General features: G+C 41.1%; 1 protein-coding gene across 3 annotated transcripts in view; it reads left to right on the forward strand.

Annotated features, from left to right (window-relative positions):
• The window catches only part of macrod1 (mono-ADP ribosylhydrolase 1), a 142,406-nt gene that overhangs the window by 77,682 nt on the left and 42,636 nt on the right, over window positions 1-22,088 (forward strand). For all 3 annotated transcript variants that reach the window (XR_311452.2, XM_005723074.2, XM_005723073.2), the window contains exons 4-5: window positions 973-1,002; window positions 16,869-16,985. Coding sequence is in view for 2 of the 3 variants with exons in the window: in XM_005723074.2 (XP_005723131.1) it covers window positions 973-1,002; window positions 16,869-16,985 (147 nt within the window). In the remaining variant the exon portion in view is untranslated. The remainder of the gene's footprint in view (window positions 1-972; window positions 1,003-16,868; window positions 16,986-22,088) is intronic.

Here is a 22,088-nt window from a genome sequence, read left to right on the forward strand (position 1 = left end):
TGTAGCTTATCTGTTTCAAGGTTTGATGTTAATAGATGCTCTACTGCATCTTCCTTCCCTATTCTGATGCTCAGTTTGAACTTCAAAAGGTTATCTTGACCATATCTACATGCCCTAAATGCACTGATTTTCTGCCATGTGATTGGCTAATTAGATATTTGTATTAATGAGCAGTTGATCAGTTGTTCCTAATGAAGTGCGTAGTGAATGTACATTTTCATTAGGACCAGTTGGACACTAAAGTAGGAAATGTCTCCATGAAATGTACTACTGTGCACAGAATATGTTCTAAAACCAAAATGAGGTGTTTTAAATCATAGTGAAAAGTTATGCAGAGGTAAGGCAGAGAAAGCAAGTGTTAAAACTACTTCCTGTTGGATGAGGTGCCATCAAATGTATTGTTTGTTTGGGCTTCAGTTTGACATTTAGGGGTAATCGGTTTACAATTAAAATAACTGAATAATCATAATGGGAAAAAATGAAATCTGCTCATTGTAGTAATTTGAGTTTTATATCACCTGGATGTAATGAGAACGTGATTGCACTATTCATCAGAGACCTGTGTAACATTTTATATTAGATGTGATGAGGGCTGCAACTCATGGGTATTTTTGTTATTGATCTGTTCAGATATTTATTCAGTTTAACAAATAGCAAGCACAGGTTGGTATGGTCCAAAAAATTAAAAGACATCTTCTTGTTCTTATTTCAGTCCAACCCTCAAATATTATTTGCAGTTTAAAGTAGAAATCTAATAGCTAAGTGTAATACTTAGCTGTTTATCTGGCTAAATACATAGCCATAAATTGAAAAGACATTCTCGCCATATATACACTACAGACATTTTTGCTTAATTTAATTAGTTTTGTGTCCTCCGACTTTTTAATTATTGCTTGCTGTGACAGTTTAAGCCTTATTAATTACGCTTCAGTTGTATTCACAATCATTTCTTTTTTCTTGTCTCTCTTTTAGCCAACAACACTCTGCTCGGTGGAGGTGGAGGTAAGTTACCACCTGTCTGATCCTTTGGTCGTCTATGTTTGTGTGCCTGCCAAGATACGTGCAGGCCTCAGCTGTTATTAATGGCATGGCTTTGTGGTGCAAATGGTCGTCTGTGGACACCAAATAATTTAAAATTGTCGCACTTCTTTTAATCAGATGATGCAGTGCAATTTACGAGCCAAAAAGAGCGAGCGTACGTGCGTGTGTGTTGGTGTACGTGTTTGCGAGTGTTTTATGCCCCATGTGTGGTGTCTGTCTATATTTTTCTTTGTGTAAGGTAGCAGGTAGCTCTTTGTTGTGGCAGGTGTTCAAGGTGCTTTTGCATGCAGCTCGTGAGGGTGTGTGCCTATGTCTGTGTGTGTGTGTCTGTGCTTTTTACGTGTTTGCAGGTGTGAAGCCAATAGTTCGTAATTTATGGGTGTGGAGTGCTGTGGAAATAAACATTTTTCAGTGTATTGTTGACTCAGTGCTTTGCTGCGGGTGTGTGATGTTTGACGTCTGTGGGTAATCGATACTTGCAATAAATCTGTATTGCTAATGCAGTAGCCAGATTCACTAAAACATGTGCGCACGCACCTTACTCAACTTGTGTGTGTGTGTGTGTGTTTGTTAATGCTTGCAAATTTGGGTGCTGGTGCATTTGCCTGTGGTCGTTTTCTTTGTCTTCATTTGGCCAAACAGCTTTAGCCTTTCAGCCCGGCTCGCTCACACTGCCGTTTTTAACCTTCCTATTTGTATGTTAGTCTGCATGCAGCCTTTTTCTTTGCAGTCTCTGTGGTGAAGTATCAAGTGGTGCACCTGCATGTCTGTATATTCGCGTGTATGTGCATTCGTATGTCAGCTTACAACCGTGCATCTGCTTGCCTGAAATGATCTACTGAAGTCCTGAGTGTCCATATGCACACATACACGACACACACACACACGGGCTCCACCTTAACTGATAAACACCAGCTGAGGCTCAAGCCACAAAAATGGATGCCACACTCTTCCTGTTGCCACACACACACACACATGCAGTCAAGCACCTCCAGATCTACAGCGTCGTTTGATGTTGTCCTGAGGTCTCTGATGGCTTTACAAAGACAGATGGTTTCTAGAGAGCCCTCGAACATGTGAATGCGTCACACTGGGTGCATTAGTGCCCATGTAAAGCATGTTTATGTTGATCACTGTGGTTTAGTTAATGTTTTTATTCAGTTAAATTTAACCGCAGCAGCTGTTTTCATTGTAAACATTTCCACCGACCAGCTGAACGAGCCAACATTAAGAGCCACCATCTGAATCTGTCTATTCTCTCTTTCTGTGCCACTCTGCACCATTTCCCCCCCCTTGCTCAGTTGATTTCCCTCATTTCTTATTGTATGTATTTTTCTGTCTCCATCTCCCTTTTCAGCTCTGTCCTTTGGGGTTTGCTAAGGCAGATAGAGCCTGGAGTAGGTGTTAATTAGAGATAGGTAAGGGTAGTGACAAGAGGAAGAATGGAACAAACAAGAGAGAGGGAGGGAAACGATGCTTAGAGAAAGAAGACGAGAAAGACGAGAGCGATGACGGCCACTTGGGATCGACAGATGCAAGCGGAGGGCCAAGTGGGGAAAAAACACACACACAAAAATCATTTACTATACATCTACATTTGCCAGGATCACACTCTGCACTGAGTAACCATGCATTCATTCATTCAGCTTTAGTGAGTTGTTTTTTCCATCAAAGGTGAGGCAACAAAAGGTCTTTACGGTTCTTTACCTCTCAGTCTCAAGGGTACCTGGGTAAATGTCATTCAGTTAGATCAAACGCACACCTGTCGACATTGTTTTTCGCACTTCAATCTGGAGGAGTGCTGAGCTGATGCAGTGCATCAACAACAAACTCAAGGGCAGGAAATTAACCTTTTTTTTTATGTCCACTGGCTGCTGTTGCTCATTTATTCCCGAGCTTATCTGCTATTTCAACATTTCACTGCTTTGATTGATTTTGTAAATGGAACAGAAAGCCAAGATGATAGAGGTTTAGTCAGCCAGACAGTTACCATTATCTTTGTATAAACATTTATTCATGTAGACATGAACATATATCAGTTTAATCTCTGAATGGATGCTGTTAAAATTGTTAGAGCCAACACAGATTCTTCTTCTAGGTCACCATATGTCAGTGCGTACCTTTGGGATGAATGGCACGCTAAAGTGTTTTTTCACTGGCATGTGGCCTCCAAGAAGTATCAGCTTTCACTGATACAGCGTGCAGCTGTTTTCTGCATTTCAAGACATTGTAAACAATCTTTAAGGATGAAAACTACAGTTTCCTTATTCATTTAGCAGGATAGCCATGGGGTTTTAAGTGCAGTTTAACACATAAGTCAGCAGTTCGTGAACAGTGTTGTCACTCAACAGTAATTTCATAGCTTTGATACTATATTTTCAGAGCATTTTCATTCCATGGGGGGAATTTATTTCCTTATCTATCAGCATTCTGCCTTCATTCTGATTTCAACTGCACACCTGTGAAGTTTCCCGACTGGACTGTACACCTTTATGCTCACCGTTGTGGCCCTTTTGAACAGCGACAAATACTGAAAGTGACTTTAATCACTGTATCACTTTGCTTCCTGTTATAATTTTTTCCACTTCTGTATCAGTGATGATGCAGAGGATTTTTTTTGAGTGGGGACATCTGTCGTTCAGGAGGAGACTGCCGCAAGTCCAGGAGTGCCAGTATGAATGGTGACCAAGCTGTGACGACAACACAGTGGGCATGCAACACAATAAATGACCTTAAAAGGGGATTTAGGTGATGTAGGAGAGACGAGCCGTGATGTAGTGACAAGATTATATAGCTTTAAAATTATATAGCACTCTTCTACTCTATTTGAGCATTCAGAACAACTTGTATTGCATGGCACACTGGCTTCCTCTTTCAGCTCTGAAGATTGCACCTTGGTCACCCACCACACTGCTATTACAATAAGCAGTAAAGAAAATTGGTATCACAGGAAGCAAACCCCTGAAACGAAGTTTGTGAACCCAGACGCAGGTTGCCTGGTTGGTAATTTTCCTGTTACATGCAGAGCAATCACAGAAGCCAGCAAAAAAACACTTTTCAAGTAAAAATCGTCTATGAGCAAAATATTAAGATAGAAATGGAGATCTGGAATTCGGCTTTAAGCACTTGTCAAACCAAATCATGTGATCATACATTCAAAACCCTCACTTGCTGTGATGTTCCGGTTTCATAATAACAAGTTACTGATCAAACAGAGACACAGTTACAGACACACAGACAGTTGCTGTCAGAGATCCTGCTCTGGGTCTGTAGGGACAGATTGCACAGGATGTGAGCCAGCCACAAAGACACTGCCGGCTTATGATTGGTTTAGGTTTTAAGACAGTGCACAATAGATGAGCACAGTCCCAATTAAAATTTCATCCACTTGCATTTTTTCATTTCGATGGGGAAACACGAAAGAAAATGTTGCACAGCTAAAAAATTCAGGCTGAAATTGCATGAGATGACATCTGTAATCAATCCTCAAGAACAGCGATGGAGTTTGAAACCTGGTACTGGAAGTCTCTCGGCTCTCGTCCTTGTGTGTCTGCAGCCCTTTTTGGGTTTTTTTTTTTTGCTTTCTCCTTGTCTGGATGGGGAGAAAAATACAGGCGGAGAAGAATAGGCTTGTCTGCTTGGCTTTCAGAACAAATGAACAGGAGAGCATGTATTGTGAATGAAGGGAGAGAGTTTTGGAGCACGGAGATGAGACTAGAGACAAAGAGCACTTAGTGTACCTTCCGCATGCAGACAGTGCTGTCAGCCGCATACATAAATTCATCTGTTTCACTGCTGTTAGCAACACTCATATATGCGTGTGTGTGCGTGCGTGTGTCTGTGTGCGCAAGAGTTCACGGTAGTAACACTTAACAGGTTGCGCTGCATTTGTTTGTGAGTTCAAGTTTGCACATATACACAGGTGCCTATACAGAATCGTAGGAGAGGCAGCGTGCGTGTTTGTGCGTCCATCCACCACCAGAACCATCCTAAATGTTGCCTTGGCAACAAGCTGACTGAAGTAAATGAGTGTCCCGGCTCTGCTGAGGGATTGTGGGAAAGCAATATGCCAGCGTTCCGCCCCATTAGTTTGACAGACAGCCTGTTTGGCCTATAAGAGGTCAGCTGGCAAGGGCAATCGTATTAGTATTCCATAGGAGAGACTTCAGGATTGGTTTTACTCTTATGCCAAGCTACCCGTGAGTGTGTGTTTTCTTATGTGTGGATGTGTTTGTTGAGGGTGGGCGGTTTGAGGTAAAGCTTGTCGTGGCACAGAACAATAGCAGAGAATGTGTGTGTGTGTGTGCGAGTGTGTGTGTTTGTTTTTGTGCCCTGCTGGAGGTTGCAGGCTCCGCGCCAGGTAAGCATATCGCCAATTATCACTTCACAGTCCCCCTACATCCCCTCCCTCTCTCCCCCAGAGTCAGTCAATACAGAGCCTGCGAGGGAGATGTGATAACACCTAAACTGGTCAGCCGCCTGTTTAACAGGGTAAAGAAGCCAAAACACTAATTTCAATCCTTCCTGTATTCATCCATGCATTGCATCCTTTTAATCTATTCCTCTCTGGAACCCTGCTTAACATTCATCTCTCCCTTCTTTGTTTTTAGTCTCACCCACTCTTTTCACCTACACACCTTTTATTTATTTATTTGTTTTACACTTGATCCCCTTCCAAAGCCATTTCTTTTTGTCCAACTGTGCTCTTCAGTCTCCCGTCTCGTCGTTCTCTGTCTGTGTGTGAGTGTCTCTCCATTCCCCATTGTTTTTATTTATTTATTTATTTATTTATTTGTTTGTGCACTCCATCTCTGATTCCCCAAAAGACCGAGCTTCAATAGCAGAAAACGGTGAAGTGATATTTAGTATGATAATCAAGGCTAAATTATGAATTTTGCATGATTTTTTTTTTTTAGGATGAAAATTAATTTGGCATGTTTCATGTTTTGTGTGTTTTTGTGTGTCTAGTGATATAAATGTGTTCCCTGGTTATTGTGTTATAATCGGTTGATGTCTATTGGTTGCATTAGGTGTAGCCAATTAAGACTAATGGTCGAGTAGTTCACATGCTTCATTTGCACAGAGTCAGTGGAGTACGAACAACAAGTATCCTTTGACACCAAACTCATTGCTCGTTTTAAATGACTCTGTGTCTAAGTGGCTTATACAGACCTGATGTTGGTGGTATTTTTTATTAAGGCAATGTCAGTTTGACTTTTTTTGCTTCCCAAGAAAAGTGATTTTCATTTGTGATGAATTTATTTATTTTTTACATTCATAAGCATAAACAATACAGAGAAACAGCCTTTACAAAATCCAGTTCCTATGCAATAAAAGACCAAAAGGAAATCAACAGAAATATATAAATTACATAAATCAATTAGAGTGAGGCTTCAGACTGCTGGAATATTATTGTTGTGTCTGAAATCCCTGCCTTGTACTAGAATTGTACTAGAGAAGACAGTATCATGACCAAAATGTTTGCAATAAATTCAGTCAGATTAATAATAATATTGGGAAGATGAGAAGTTCAGTCATTCAAGAGGCTCAGAGTAGCGCCACTACTCCTCTATGTCAAAAGGAGCCAGTTGAGGTGGTTCGGGCATCTTATTGGGGTGCCTCTTGGCTGCCTCCTGGGTGTTCCTGGCATGTACCACTAGAAGGACCCCCCGGGCCAGGCCCAGGACATGCTGAAAAGATGTATTTCTTGACTGACCTGGAAATGCCTCAGTGTTATTGTAGAGAGACGCATAACAGACAAGTTGCACTCTTCAGCATAGACTGACTAAGACTGATTTCAAGGTATTGGCAGTCTGCCTGCGTTTATAAAGTAGGCAGCAAAGGTAAGGAATAATTGCTAATCTGTCTGAGAGTGGCTGCATCAGATTGGAGATCTGTGCAACTGCCTCGTGATCAAAAGTGGTTAGCCAGAAATTGAGGGTGTTACAAACTTAATCTCTGGGGAAGTTTGTTACTAGAACTAATTGCAATTGGTCTCTTACAGCAAGAAATTTCAGTGCAGTCACTGAGCAAACACTGGTTATTATTTTTGAACCCCCTACTGGCAAGGATGCTTCCATGCTATTGTTACTCTGTATTGGGACTGAGCCATGAGCAACTCAGGTTCAAGTGCTGTAAAAGTTACAAGTTAATGTAGTTAGAATCAAACGCATCAAATCCCTAGAAATAAAGGAGGTCATGAAATTCACATTGATCTATCCTGGGTCCTATATTCAGATCAGTTAAAGACAGCAGTCATGAAAAGTTTTATTTTCAACATCAGTAGAAGTGGTTGCAGCCTGCTTACATCATAAATCTTACTGACATCTGATATTTTCTGGAAATCAATAACAAGCCTCCTAAAAGAGCAACAATAGAGAGCAAGAGCTCCACGGTGAAAATAGACAGTAAAAAAAAGTGAAACCTCACAATTCTCTCCCAAGTGCTTCTCTTATAACACTCATTGTTTTCCAACTGTGTATGTGTGTGTCAAAGAACGGCATGTTTCAGTATGAGCGCGTACAAAATTACAGGCATACTTTATAGTACTTGTGGTGAGTAGAAAAAACTTCCTACCAGCTCCTCTGATTATTAATCGTGTATAAAAAGTTATAAAGTAACCCTTAGCTATTAAACAACAATGGATGTTAAAAAGTTTTTAGAAAAAACTTTTAATAGCTAACTTGATCAACAGGAAGAATACATTATAAATGTAAAAGAAGCCATTTCTGTTGTGATAAAGTCAACACCTGCGCTGTAATGGCATTTCTCTGGTGGCCTGCTGGGGCTAATCTACCGAACACCTCGTCACCATATCAAAAACCACTCATTACATTACATAATGGCACCTAACAGGCTCACCGTTAAATAGGTTATTATTGCACTTGATCACACTAACATTAGTCTGTTATGTTGGTAATTCATCTTTAGGTAGGCATAGATTTCTGCATCAAATTGCAAAGAATAGGCAATAGTTTTGTTTTGTTTTTTAAATAAAACTTAAAAGCACTCATTACAGCTTGCTGGTTGTACTAGAGGAAGTCATTAGACTTTATTCCTTGGGGACTATAAATGCACAAGTTGTTCTCACCCCCAGATTTTCATGTACTGAAACTTGACCACAACCTTTTGGCTTTAGATTGCGCTGTTCTGGCTACCCATCCAGCTTCATTTTCAACCTGCGGTGCAGTCCAGTCCAGTTCAGCACATTTGAGCAACTGCTGTCATCACTGCTGGGCATGGGTAACCATGACAGCCATGAAACTAGCAGAGAAGTTTGTTGTAGATGTGAAAAGTTCTTGTTACTGCTACATGGATTAATATTTATATAGCGTTTTATAGCTTATCAGAGCACTCAAAGCACTTTTTAAATACAATCCACATTCACCCTTTCACACATTCATACAGCATCTTATTTTATACTTTCAAGAACTTTCTAACTACCTTACACACTCACACTCCAGTGTATCGCAGGCTTTTGGGGGTTCAGTATCTTTCAACATGTGGGCTGAAGGAGCCAGGGATTGACCCGCTGACCTTCCCATTGGTAGATTACATCCTCTACAGTAGATACTAGCTTTCCTCCTTTGTTAGGCGAGAAACTCAAATCAAACATTAGCCATAGTTGTTGTTTAGTCTGCGTATTGTTAGATGTCTGGAGGTCCGCATGTCTAATCTGCTACCATAAGAAATTGCAACAATGTTGGAAATAAAAAAGCATATTTATGCACGTTTCGTGTGTTAGAGTCATGACTTTCAGTGAGGAGGAAGAGGGTGACATTTGATCCAGATACAGGTTGCATGGTCTCTTCCACCTGTGCTTTCATTTCTTTGATCAAGGAGACTCCTTCTTAGATTATAAAACTTAGGTATTTTCCTTCTTCATATCTTGAGTTTGAAGGTGCAGACAAAAATTTAAAATTGCCTCCGCTGCACATGAACAGTTGGTATGATGCTCCATTTCTGAAGGAAAAGACTCTTTTTCACACCGCCGTTTATTTCTGAATACCATTTTTTTTCCTCTGTGAAATAACCTCAAAAAACAACTACCTTTACCCTTAAAATATGACAAAATTTGATCTGTACCCTGCCTCTTGCCCTGTGACAGCTGGAATAGGCTCCAGCACCCCCCACAACCCTGAAAAGGATAAGTGGCAGCGAATGGATGGATAAATGAATGGGTCTCAGTGAGAATCTGCTGGTGTGAAATGCGTAGCAATACATCCAATAGTTGTTCAGATATCACAATGTGAAGTGAGTTGACCACTTGGCAGCTGTTATAGCTCACCAAAACCACAAGTACATTATAGATGCTGGTGTCAAATTATATGTGTGGAATACTAGTATAATACTAATAGTGGTGGAAACTCATAGAAAACACATGCAAGACAATTCTTTTGTTCGCCTGTCTATTATTTTAAAAAAAGGCAAAAATTTCTGGCAGAAAAATGATTTTGGTCTAGAAACTCAACAAATCCACTCATATTGTTTTCTAGAGCGATATTGGTGCCCATAAGCGACTCTTACATAGCCGTCTGCATTGACAAGGTACTGCTGGTGCCGCTTTGCTTCAAGCACATCTTTCATTTGCTTCCCCCTCTGCTCATGAGTTCCCCCCTTCATATTTCTGGCACCATTCAAGTGACAGAACAGTGTCTGAATCTACTCAGTAGCATGCAGTGCTCATGCTGGGCTATTACACTGGCTCCCATGGAGTCAGAATTTACTGTAGACTGAAAGAAAGCTAACATGGTCTGTGTTCAGTGAGTGCAGTGACAGGGATAGCTTGTCTGTGTTAAAGAGGTGGGAGTCATGGAGTGGTTAAATAGGTGTATGGATATTTATTAACCATACTCACCAGGTTCAGGTTCTTTTGTCTGCCTCCTATCATCTCCATTTAGCAAGGAGCAATCTAATTTAAACATGATAATATCAAAGCTGCCTTTTGCTAAATGGAAAAAGCAACTCATGTGAAAGAAAATATGTTGAGCATGACATTAAAATGATCTTATTTGGAGCTAAAAGGACAGGAAGTGCTGGTTTCTGGGATTAAAAAGTCATCTTTTGTGTGTCTCCGTGGGCGTGTTTCTTTCCTCTTTGGTTTTTTTGTGTCCGTGTGTGACTCGCCACATAAGAATGTGATTGGTCACTTCATAGAAAGGCTTTAGATCTGGGGACTTGAACTCAGAAGGCCTGTGCAGTCATTCATCCATGCCAGTAATAGGCTAACACCTTAGCACCGGGGATCTAAAATCAGATTTCGGCAGCCCCCTTGGCCCTGCGCCTGATGTAAGAGGTCATTGTAACAAGCGGGAATCAGCAGTTCGCCATCCTTTGTAGTCACATTAAACTCCCAAATTAAATGTATTCCAAACAGTGTTTCTGTGCCAGGACACGTGTTCCTTAATTTTGGCATTCAGCTGTATTTAAAGCTGTATGTGCACCCATGCATATGTGTTCTAGAGTGTGTAGCTGCATGTGTGTGTGCAAGCCTCAGTGTGGATGTTTTTCAGCTCCATTCACAAGCTTGTATTACAGCTGTGTAAGAGTGAGGGCAGGGCAGTACTTGGGTCAAAAAGCACTGCTGTAGCTCAAGGCTATGCAGTCCACTCATAAAGACTGGAGGGGAAAAAGGCCAGTTTGCACTAGTAGGCACACAGAGAGGCACATACACATTTGTGTATCTGTCAAACATGCAGCAACGAATGGAGAAAAAAAAAAAGGTATTGTTGGTTTAATTTCCAAGTCAGTTCCTTTTCTTTTTTTTTTATGTTGTTTTTCTTGCTTGTTTCTTTTTCTCCCTCCAGACTATTTTTACATCTGCTACTCTTGCTTATTCCCCTCCCCTCCTCCCCTTCTCTCCTTTCCATCTCTCTGTCTTATCACACTTGTTCTCTCTTTCAGAGTTGGCCTGCTTCAAAGTTGGTGTGCAGCGTATTTTTGTGTCACCTCAAGGACTCATCACACACACGCCACACGTATACTTGAAAATACACTCATAAATACAGTGTCCACAGCTGCACATATGCTTTGACAAGGATATACACACACAATATATCACTCACATGCGCATACACACATATCTAAGCTAGTTTCTGAGCACCCTGAGGAGGTAGCCACTGTTCAGAACTTGTTTGTCACACCCTCGCACTTGTGCTTCGCTCACAGCGTGGCCCAGTTCAACATGGCACAGCATGACATGGCACACCACGGCTCAGCGCCGCATGCGATATGCCAACTTAACACAATAATGTTCAGATAACACCAGACCCCTGCCTGGAGCGCCTCAGTTTGGCGAAACACACCGCTGTAACAGCTGGTCTGTACGCAGAGAGACAGATAAGAACCACAGGCCAATGTGCTGAGCTCTGGCATATGGATTGATGCTATTGAACTATTTTGAACCAGTGCTGACAAGTGTCACAGTGCTGCGACGAATCCATTTCTGACATGTGCCTGATTCTGGGTTGATTTAGAATCCAAACTTTAGATTTAATATTCTAGAAAAACGACATGTTGCTCATACACGACGACCAAAGTTATGGAAAATTGAATTAAAGGGATGATTTTCATTAACACACATGAACATGTTTAAATGTCTACATATTTACTGGCAACCTATCCAGGATGTACTAGTCCTTTCAGCAATATGCCAGCTTAACACAGATAACACCAGGCCCCCGCCTGGAGCCACTCAGTTTAGCAAAACACACCGCCGTAACGTCTGGTCTGTACACAGAGAGACAGATAAGAACCAGACCTATGTGTTGAGCTCTGGCATATGGACTGATGATATTAAACTATTTTGAACAAGTGCTGACAACTATCATAGTGCGCATGTTTAAATGGCAACCTGTGCAGGGTGAACCAGTCCTCCTTCCTCACGTCAGTGCCTGACCCCACAACCCTGAATTGTATAATGGATGGATGGATGTTTTTTCCATTGGTTGGTTATTGCTCAATTGATCAAATATAACATTATGATCACTGACAGGTGATGTTAATAACACTAATTATTTCTTCACCTGCTATGAGGTGGGATATATTAGGGAGCAAGTGAACATTTTGACCTCAAAGTTAATGTGTTAGTAGCAGAACAAATGGGCAAGTGTAAGGATTTGAGTAAGTTTGACAAGGGCCAAACAGTGATGTTAGATAGCTGAGTCAGAGCGTGTCCAAACTGCAACTCTTGTGGGGTGTTACCGGTCTGCAGTGGTCAGTATCTATCAAAAGCCATCCAAGGAAGGAACATTGGTGAACCACTCACAGAGTTATGGACACCCAAGGCTCACTGATGCCCGTGGGGTCTTATCCAACAGAAGAGCTACTGTAGCTCAAAATGCTGGTTCAGTAGAAGAGTGTCAGAATACACAGTGCATTGCAGTTTTTTGCATATGGGGCTGCATAACTCCAAACTAGTCTGAGTACCTGTGCTGACCCCTGTCCACCGAAAAGTCCTAACAAAGGGCATGTAAGCATCAGAAGTGGACTACGTAGCAATGGAAGCAGGTGGCCTGGTCTGATCAATCGCGTTTTCCTTTTTTTTACATGTCGATGGCCGGGCGTGTGTTAGTCACTTACACTTACAGCATAGTACACCTCGCACCAGGATGTACTATGCTTTGGGCAGTGCTCTGCTGGGAAACCTTGGGTCCTGCCATCCATGTGTTACTCCTACCTAACCATTGTTGCAGACCATGCACACCCTTTCATGGAAATAGTATTCCCCGATGGCTCTGGCCTCTTTCAGCACAATAATGCCCCCTGCCACAAAGCAAAACTGGCTCATAAATGGTTTAAGGAACACAGCAATGAGTTCGAGGTGCTGACTTGGCCTCCAGATTCCCAGATCTCAATCCAATCGAGCATCTGTGAAATGTGCTGGACGCCTCGAAATTTACAAGACTTACTGTATGTGTTACTAACACCTTGGCGTTAGATATCATAGCACATCTTGTGTGATCTAGTGGAGTCCATGCCTCAATGACCATTGCTGTTTTGGCAGCAAAGGGGAACCGACACAATATTAGGCAGGTGGTCATAATGTTGTGCCTGATCGGTGTGTATTGCTATTTGGCGTAGTCTGTTTTTAGATAGGATAGTTTCTCTTTACATGTATAATTGATATTAATAATCTCAATCTACTAAATAATTAGTAACTGCACTCTAAAATAAATGTAGTGAAAGCTTCTCAAAATGTAGTGGAATAGAAGTAGAAAGTAGCATGCTGCTAGAATCACTGCTATAGAGAGAGGAGGGCGGGCGGCTGTCTGTAACAGCGCTTTCTAGAATCTGGCAAAGCTGGAAATTGATAACAAATTAGGCTCACAGTTAGTCTTCACACATTGCTTTCATTTTAAAATGTTTCTGGCAACTCATTTTAGCCTTGCAAGAGAGCTGTGGCTGTGTAAAACAAGCCAAAAGTGGATGTTAGAGTAGAAAAGATCACTTTAGTACGAGCTGGTAGGGCGATGTGTGTTATTAACCCACAAAATTTTATAGTCATAGTAATTAGAGCAGTTGTTAACTCTAGAAGAAGTTGTGCTTGACTTCACCTGAGCTCAAGGTCTCCAATACATCGGTGTATCTTTGCAGTGTGTAGGTGTGTGTGTGAGTGGAGAGGCTGCACAACGAACACACAGATAACTGACAGTGCCATTGTCATGGATGTTGTGTTGCAGACCTTTGTTGGGGGGGAAATAAGATGCTGCTCAGGCTGGCTTTTCTAGTCTTTCTTTTGCATGTGCTCCTAAAAACACATTCACGTTCAAACAATATTGTTCCTTACTTGTAGCTGTGAGTGAAAGGCTTACCTTCCATATCACCATCTTGGCCTTCCTCCACCGTGGTGAAGCTAAGAACCTGTTCTTTCTTGTAGTACATCAAACTGATTTTACTTATTTTCATATGAAACTTTTTCTTGGTTTAAAAAACAAACTTTGAACTTGAGTGGACCGGACGAGTGAACCTCCACTTTCTCATATCTCAATATAAGATAAAGAAGTGCAATTTCAACAGTACATCTTAGTTTTTCTACATGATGAATGGGTAAAGTTACAGTGTTGCATGTTTTTGTTTTATAAAACAACAAAGTGTAAAATTTCTAGTAGACATTGAAAAACAGGAACTTTTCTGTCATTGAACTATTTAACTCAGGGGTGTCAAACTCCAGGCCTCGAGGGCCGGTGTCCTGCAGGTTTTAGATATCGACCTGGGTCAACACACATGAATCAAATGATTAGTTCATTACCAGGCCTCTGGAGAACTTCAAGACATGTTGAGGAGGTAATTTAGCCATTTAAATCAGTCGTGTTGGATCAAGGACGCATCTAAAACCTGCAGGACACTGGCCCTTGAGGCCTGGAGTTTGACACCCCTGATTTAACTAATACCTACACCACCAATTACTTTGGTGTAGTATGAATATCTGTGGGGGTGGTCTTTATCTGCAGGAAAAGCTGTAAAACATATAGAAACACAGGGTTTTATGTTTTACACACCTCATTTAGAGTATACACCCACTGTACACTTTATTAGGTACACCTTGCTAGGACTGGGTTGTACCCCTTTAGCCTTCATAGCTGTATTAATTCATCATTTATTCAACAAGCTGCTGGAAACATTCCTCACAAATTTTGGTCATTTTTGACATGACAGCATCAGACAGTTGCTGCAGATTTGTGGGCTGCATATCCACGACGTGAATCTTCTATTCTACCACTTCCCAAACGTGCCCTATTGGATTGAGATTTGCTAACTGTTGAGGCCTGAGTGTAGTGTCATGTCTCATTGGCATGTTGAGTAAACAAGTTTCGGATGATTTTACCTTTGTGACACGATGTGTATCCTGCTGGACGCAGCAGTTATAAGATGGGCACACTGTGGTCGTAAAGGGATGAACATGGTCGGCAAAAACACAGAGACAGGCTGTGGTGTTTCACTGATGCTTAATTGGTGCTAAGGGGGCCAGAGTGTGCTGAGAAAGTCTCCCTTACCTCAATTACACTACCAGTAGCCTGAGCCGTTGATAAAGGCACATGGATTCATGTTTAATGGTGTTCATGCTAAATTGTGACCCTGTCATCTGAATGTTGCAGCAGAAATCAAAACTCATTAAACCAGGAGATACTTTTCAAATCTTTTTAGTCTTGGTGAGCCTGTGTAAATTGTAGTCTCAGTCTCCTTTTCTTAGCTGACAGGGGTGACACCCGGTGTGGTCTTCTGCTGCTCTACTCCATGTGTTGTGCAATCAGAGATGCTCTTCTGTATATCTAGGTTTTAATGAGTGGTTGTTTGACTTACTACTGCCTTCCTATCAGCTTAGAGCAGTCTGACCATTCTCCTCTAGTATCAACAGGGCTTTTTTGCCCAGAGAACTGATTTTCACTGAATATTTAACTTAAAAAAAACAATATTTTCTGTAAACACTAGAGAGGGATCTGTGTGAAAATCCCAGTAGAGCAACAGTTTCTGAAATATTTGGGGCAGCACGTCTGGCACCAACGTTCAAAGTCACTTTAATCACCTTTCTTCCTCATTCTGATGCTCGCTTTGAACTTCACTGGATTGACCTGACCATGCCTACGCACCTCAAAGTACTGACTTGGGTACAGTTATGTATCACAAGGTTTGGGACAACTATATTTTAAAATTTTTGGTAAAAAATAATGAAGTGATTTATAGTCAGTAAATTAGGTGAGCATTTCCTGAGGTTTTCTTCACTCTTGACTTTTATCTAAGGATAATCGTGATCTTTCCCAAAATCATTAGAAAGCATAGAATAGCATTAGTCATCATTATTCAAATAAATGAAATATGTTTTCAGCGAACATGGTGTTTTGATTCATTAAAAACCACCCGTGGGTGCTCTGTTGGCCTCGGCTGTTAAGCTAAAGCCCGTGAGCCACAATGTCCCAAAATGTTTCACAATATGTTGATAAAAGAAATGTAAAAACGCCACAGAAGAACCTGAATGCTGAAAAATGGGAATATGTAAATGTAATTTCTGGAAGACTTGGTTGGACCTCCAGCTTATTCCTCCTCTTCACCCCAGCTGATCAGTGATCAATGAGTCAATCAAATCACAGAAAACCTACGTTATTACGGTTACTGTTATAGTGTCTCTGTGGATGGATTATTGTTTTACATGATTTTAAAAGCTCATTTGTTGAAGTTTGATATTTTTAGTGCTTTTTTCCCTTGAAGTGTGAATTAGACGCATTAAATTCTTCTTTCTCGCTTTCATAATGCTGCAAAATCATAATAATAAAACTGTATCAAAATGAACTTTGAAGAAATAAGTCTGACTGCAAGGGGTGCATAGATTCTGTCTGAAAATGTAATTGGCACAGCTGTAAAATTGCTTCAGCCGCATCATTGCCCTCCTGGAAATGAACACAGTCACGGTCTTTAGATGTGGTGGGGATCAAAGACAGATACACATTTATGAATATTATGTAGATTTATGAAAATTTAATTAATAAAGAGTAATTGCCCAAAAAGTCAAAGTCAGCTGAGTCCTTAATAACACATTAAATCAAGTAATTAAGGAAGGCAATAGCCTTAAAATCCATTAAATAGACTGACATGTAGAGAGACAGATGCAAGCAGGATTAGGGGTGAAAAGTTAGTAACCTGCAGAAGCCTGGAAATTCAAGCGTTCACCGCTAATACCAAAATTATCCAGGTCCTTTTAGCACTAAGCCTCGACTCCAGTAAAAGTGTCTGCTGGACTTCAAACCACACTCTGGCTGCTGTAATTAGTGAGATTGCAGGGGATTCACATAAGTAGGCCAACTTTTTAAAATCTCCTGTCGTCTCCTTTCCAGTGGACGGAGCGATCCACCGCGCTGCTGGTCCCATGCTAAAAAAGGAGTGTGCTTCGCTCAACGGCTGTAAGACAGGAGAGGCCAAGATTACCTGCGGCTACCGCCTTCCTGCAAAGTGTGAGTATAAAGTGTTTGTGTAACTTCTAGCAGCTCCGGTGAGGCTGCTTCCATGTGTTTCTGCTGGACAGCTTACAGGTGTAAATGTGTGGGAAAGTGTAACAGGGATGCAGGACGATGTGGAAAAAGAGTTGCACTGTTGAGTCTTTCTAGAAAAACGAAGGTTAAACTGCTTCATGAATTTAAAAAATGGCTTTTAATAAGGAATTGGTGCTGTCTTAATATCAACAATTTCCCCTTTTAACGAATTCGTTTAAATAACTTGTGCATTTTTTCTCTTAGAGAGGTCTTAAAGTAGCTCAGTTTCCCCTCTTTACCTCAAACCCGAGCAGCAGCACAAACTCGGATGTATCACTGAGTTCCATTTATAGCAGAGTAAATGGAACTCAATTATTAAGTGGCACTCCACTGCTGCTTGTGTAATGTGATGAAACTGTAGGGTCAACATGACAGGAGGCACTTTTCTAGATATTCTCCTCCAACTTTCTTCATATCTACAAGACATTTAATTAAGTAGGAGATCAGAACTCTGCATTTACATAAATCACAAAAGCTGACAGTCACTTTATTTTATTTTAGCCATTTAATTTTATTTTAAAAACCCTGAAAAACACAGTTATTGGGACATAAATAAGCCTCTAACTATAATATATTTATTTGTGTTATTTTTTTTGCTATAAAAATACTCCCTTAAAGTTTGGAGCCAGTCCTAATATCTTTATATTTTAAGCAAACCTTTGTGGGGATACAGTATATAAGCCAAAAATCTGAGTTTCTATAATTTTAACAAGCTTGATCGTCAACACAGCCTGAACTGTCTTAGACGAGCTTTTTTGTGATAGCTTGAAGTACGGTACTGTGCAAAAGTCTTGAGCCACACCACCCCTTTCTTTAAATTTTCCTTCCAAGGAGCCAGACTTTCTCTGTTTCTCTGGGCTTTCTGAAGTTCTTTCAAAGTATTTTTACACTTTTTCACCACTAATTTTTTTTTTCATGGGAATTTTTGCTTTTTTGGTAAACCAAATTGACCCATAAACCATTCAAGCATAAAAAAGGAGCACCTATCTTACGCGTTGTCTACATATGACAGACCATTTTAAATGGTATCTTTAGGCACTTTGTTACAAGCAGCCTGTCAAAAAAAGCATAATTTGTTCCCATTTCTTTAGTTGAATTTGAGGAATAATGCAGACAATAAAACAGCTTGACAGACATAAAATAATGTTTTTGCACCAACAAGGTGATTCCCAAGAGCTATTAACTGAAAACGTGGCATATCTCAGAATGTGTCCTTATAAAATGAGGAAAAATGGACAAGTGGAGGACAAAAGAAGTGTCAGGTCTAAAAAAAAAAAATATCCACAGCAGATGAAAAGTATCTGAAAGTCATGTTCTTAAGAAAGTCCTGACACAGGACCTGAGAGACGCATCTGGCCTTCAGCTGATGTGTCTACTGAGGTCTTACTGAGATGAAATTATTAGCATAACAGAGAAGACAATAAGAAAACAGACATATAGTTAAGGGACAAGAATAAATCTTGCTAAATTAAAGATCATTTTATGGACGTTTTTACTAAAAAAAAATATAGAAAAAGTTTGTTGATCGGTGGTCAACAGCATCTTCAAACATTGAAGATATATACTATACTGTACACGTTTCAGGCTACTGCGTGCATTTAGATATAACCACATACTGTACAATAAACACATGAAATATTACATGTTGTTTCACAAGAGAACATTTCTTTGCACAGATCAATTTACATGCATACACAGTGCATCATTACCAAGAGGACCAGTCACAGTTGCTCGTATCTTTCTGTCTGGTTACATTTCTGCGAGGCGGAGCAGGGTAATTTGATATAGAGTTATTGGCTCGCTGAAAAACCCAGGCGATTCAGGTGATCTCCAATAATCTCTCTCTAATATTCTTGCCTGATCAAATCACAGCCTTGAATGTTAAAAATGGCAAAAAAAATTGATGGATTATTTCTCGGTTTAGTGCACGTTTAGTGTGTTAGCATTGCTCAGCTAATAATTGGGCTTTTTGCCTCAAAGCCAAACATATTTACCTTCTTCTGGCTTTAGATCAAGGAGTGTTTTTGGGCCACTTTGTTCTCCGTTAAGACGCTGCGCTTAAAGCACAAATGTCAAGAGGTTTACCGGCCACTATGGACAAACATTCATTTAGCTGTTTTCTAGTTACATAATTGATTGGTTGGCTCACCTGTTCTTTTTAGAGTCCTGCATCTTTACCAGTCTTGCATCTTTATCAGCTTAACTGCTTGAAACACCAAAAAACCACAAGTGAAACTCAGATTGGCAACTAATTGGCTAATATCAGCTCTGCGTGGGACTATAGTGCTAAAGGTTTATGCAAAAGATGACAAAAACTAAAAGTGTGGCAAAGAGAGGTAACTGTAATACCTTCATTATTCTAAATGGGATATTTTAAAGGAGAACTCCGTTGATTTTTATCACAGTCTGTTCACAGCTTTGGGGGACTACTGCTAAATATGGAGAGAAGGTTGGATGTGTTTGTGGCTCAGGAGTGAGCTGAGGAAAATCTGATAAACTGTCTTATAGTGATGACATCACTTGAGGCAATTTAGATTGAGGTAGGGGAAGAAATGAAAGACATCTGAGGGTGTGGAGCTGCAAAGGAGCATGACACTAATAGGTATGGAAATAATGCAGTAGCCAAGCTTTGAGCATTATAACGGCCACCCAGGTGTGAGCGCGCGTCGGTGTTTTTTTTCCGAGTGAGATTAAAGCAGCACTGAGGCTGTGTGATATCAGCTTCTGGTTCTACTGAGAGTTTAAGTTCACAGTGGCAGAGAAAAGGAAAGAAGAGAGGGGGGAAAAAAGGAGAAGAAGCGCTGATAAAGGCGAGCTCAAGGCAGAATGGAGCGCAGGAGTAGGAAAGATAGATAAGGAAAGAGTTGGAGAGAGGAAGAAATAAATGAAGCGGCGTAGAGGAGAGATGTGAGAGGAGCTGAAGACTGAAGGGAATTAGGGGGAGATGAGTTCTTACATTGTCTGTTCTCCTTTGTTGGTTCACTTGTTTAACTTTGAGGATGTTAGCTGTCATTTTTGTGTGCGTGTTAGCGGATGCTTGGCTGCTTGTCACTGGGTTTTTTTATGAGTGCATATTTATGTGCAATTGTGTGCATTTGTTTTGCTCTCCTGTACTTAGTCATACAGCCTGTTTCACAGGCTGCATTCGCTCATGTGTTGGTGGATACGCTGTGCCAGTGCAGTATATCCTTGCATGCGGTGGGGTCTGCCTGTCAGGTCCTATCAGTCTGGTACCTGTAACTCTGTCAGCATGAGATCTGTGTGACTGACAACTTTCTGACTCACTGACTGACTAACCATGTGTGGGTGTGTGTGTGTGCGCGCACATCCACACACACAACTTCTCGGTGTTGCACTTATGTGTGCGTGGCCTTTACCCAGCATGTGGTAAGGAGGCTGGTTCTCCCCTCCCAGACAAAATATTAAGTCCTGAGAATAATTCAACGTGCGTCTGCTCCAATGCTTAAACACTCACAACAGGGCTTGATTACCTCTCAGCAGGAGGGCGAGCGAGTCAAGACAGCAACAACAGAGGGAAAGCAAAGGAGGGATGACAAAGCAGGCAGAGGAATGCGTGAAGGCAGAGGAACAGCTGAAGAGAGAGAAATGAAAATGAAACTCGACAGGAGACAGGCAGAAAGGTTGAGAGATGGGCTCGGTCTCAAAGGCAGCACTTTGATCTTGATTTGTATGGGCTTGCCACCAGATGTGGGATTTCAAGAGCATCTGACTCACAAGTTGCCAAATGGTCCAGAAGACCTGCTGTCAGCCCTCTATGCAGAGTGTCCATCGATGATCCCGCAGCCACTTAGCCATCAGCAGCCTGGTATCGTAACCTAGCAACACCCAGAGTGCACGCCACACTACTGCTGCTGTTTAGCAACAGTTGCGTGCAATTCGGGGAAGCTGATAAATGACAGCTGGCCCAGGTCGGAGTCAAATCTCAGCCAAAATGTAAAGGCAGTTAAATCAGAAACTGTCAGCTTTGAGGCATATGAGCCACTGTAATTAGGACTCGATTAGGAGAGGAGCCTCCTGTTTGTGTGCGCTGCTCACTTGTGAGCCCGTTAGATGCTGTAAGATGCTTCTGCACATGTGTAGGTGTGTGCAAATGTTTTTTTTTTCCTCTCTTTTTTCTTTTGCCTTTTTCTTCTATTTATTTATTTATTTATTTTTGCAGTTGCCAGACAAGGGAGCCTGGGCCAGCGTGTTGTCTGGGCGACTCATGGCCCTGAGCTCACCTGTGTACCGATAAACACAGCTGTAACCCTGCTAACTTGTTCCCCAGCCAGCTCTACTCCCACTGCTAAACACACAGAGATACAGCACTGGGGACAGAAGGTGCAGGAGGGTGGGTCAAAAGATAACACAACTGGCAACTTCCCCGTTAGAAAAAGCACCCCTTGGCTTTAGTGATGTCAATAAAGAGAGCTAGAGGCTCAGACAGCAGGGGTTTTGGGCACATTTAACCCTGATTCACTCCTGTCAACGTTTGGAGGAGAAAACTGCTCTGAGACTCACAGACACCGATGTTCAGCCCAGATTATCTGGTAAAGTGGAGGGTTTTTACAGAACCACTCTTAAACCTTTGCAGATTAATAAAATAAACATTTTTGACATTTGGAGTTAAGATCTGGATGATTATGAAATTACAAAACAAGACTCCAAATAAAGACAACAAGCAGCCAGCTCTACTGCCTAATAGCTTTCTGTGAATGTAATGTAGCGCAGTCTGGGCAGCAGAGTAATACAATTTGAAAGGGGAAAAATATATAAAAATGTCAGACTGTGGAAAATCACCAAATAGTTTAATGACCCAGGTTGAAAGCAAACAGCTGTGCAGGTGAAGAGTAATATCAGCGCCTTTTACCTACCTGTAAACATCAGTCTGAGCACAGCATACTTATCTGCAGTGGCCTCCTACATTTTTCAGTTGAACTCACTTTGAGTTGTACTTCTAGATAAAACGGCAGCTTCTGTTTGTTTCCCACTTGTATCTGTTTTCAGCAATGTTTCTGTGTTCCC

The sequence above is a fragment of the Pundamilia nyererei genome, unplaced genomic scaffold (assembly GCF_000239375.1).
Source record: "Pundamilia nyererei isolate P.nyererei 1_Seehausen unplaced genomic scaffold, PunNye1.0 scaffold00008, whole genome shotgun sequence".
Lineage (NCBI taxonomy): Eukaryota > Metazoa > Chordata > Actinopteri > Cichliformes > Cichlidae > Pundamilia > Pundamilia nyererei.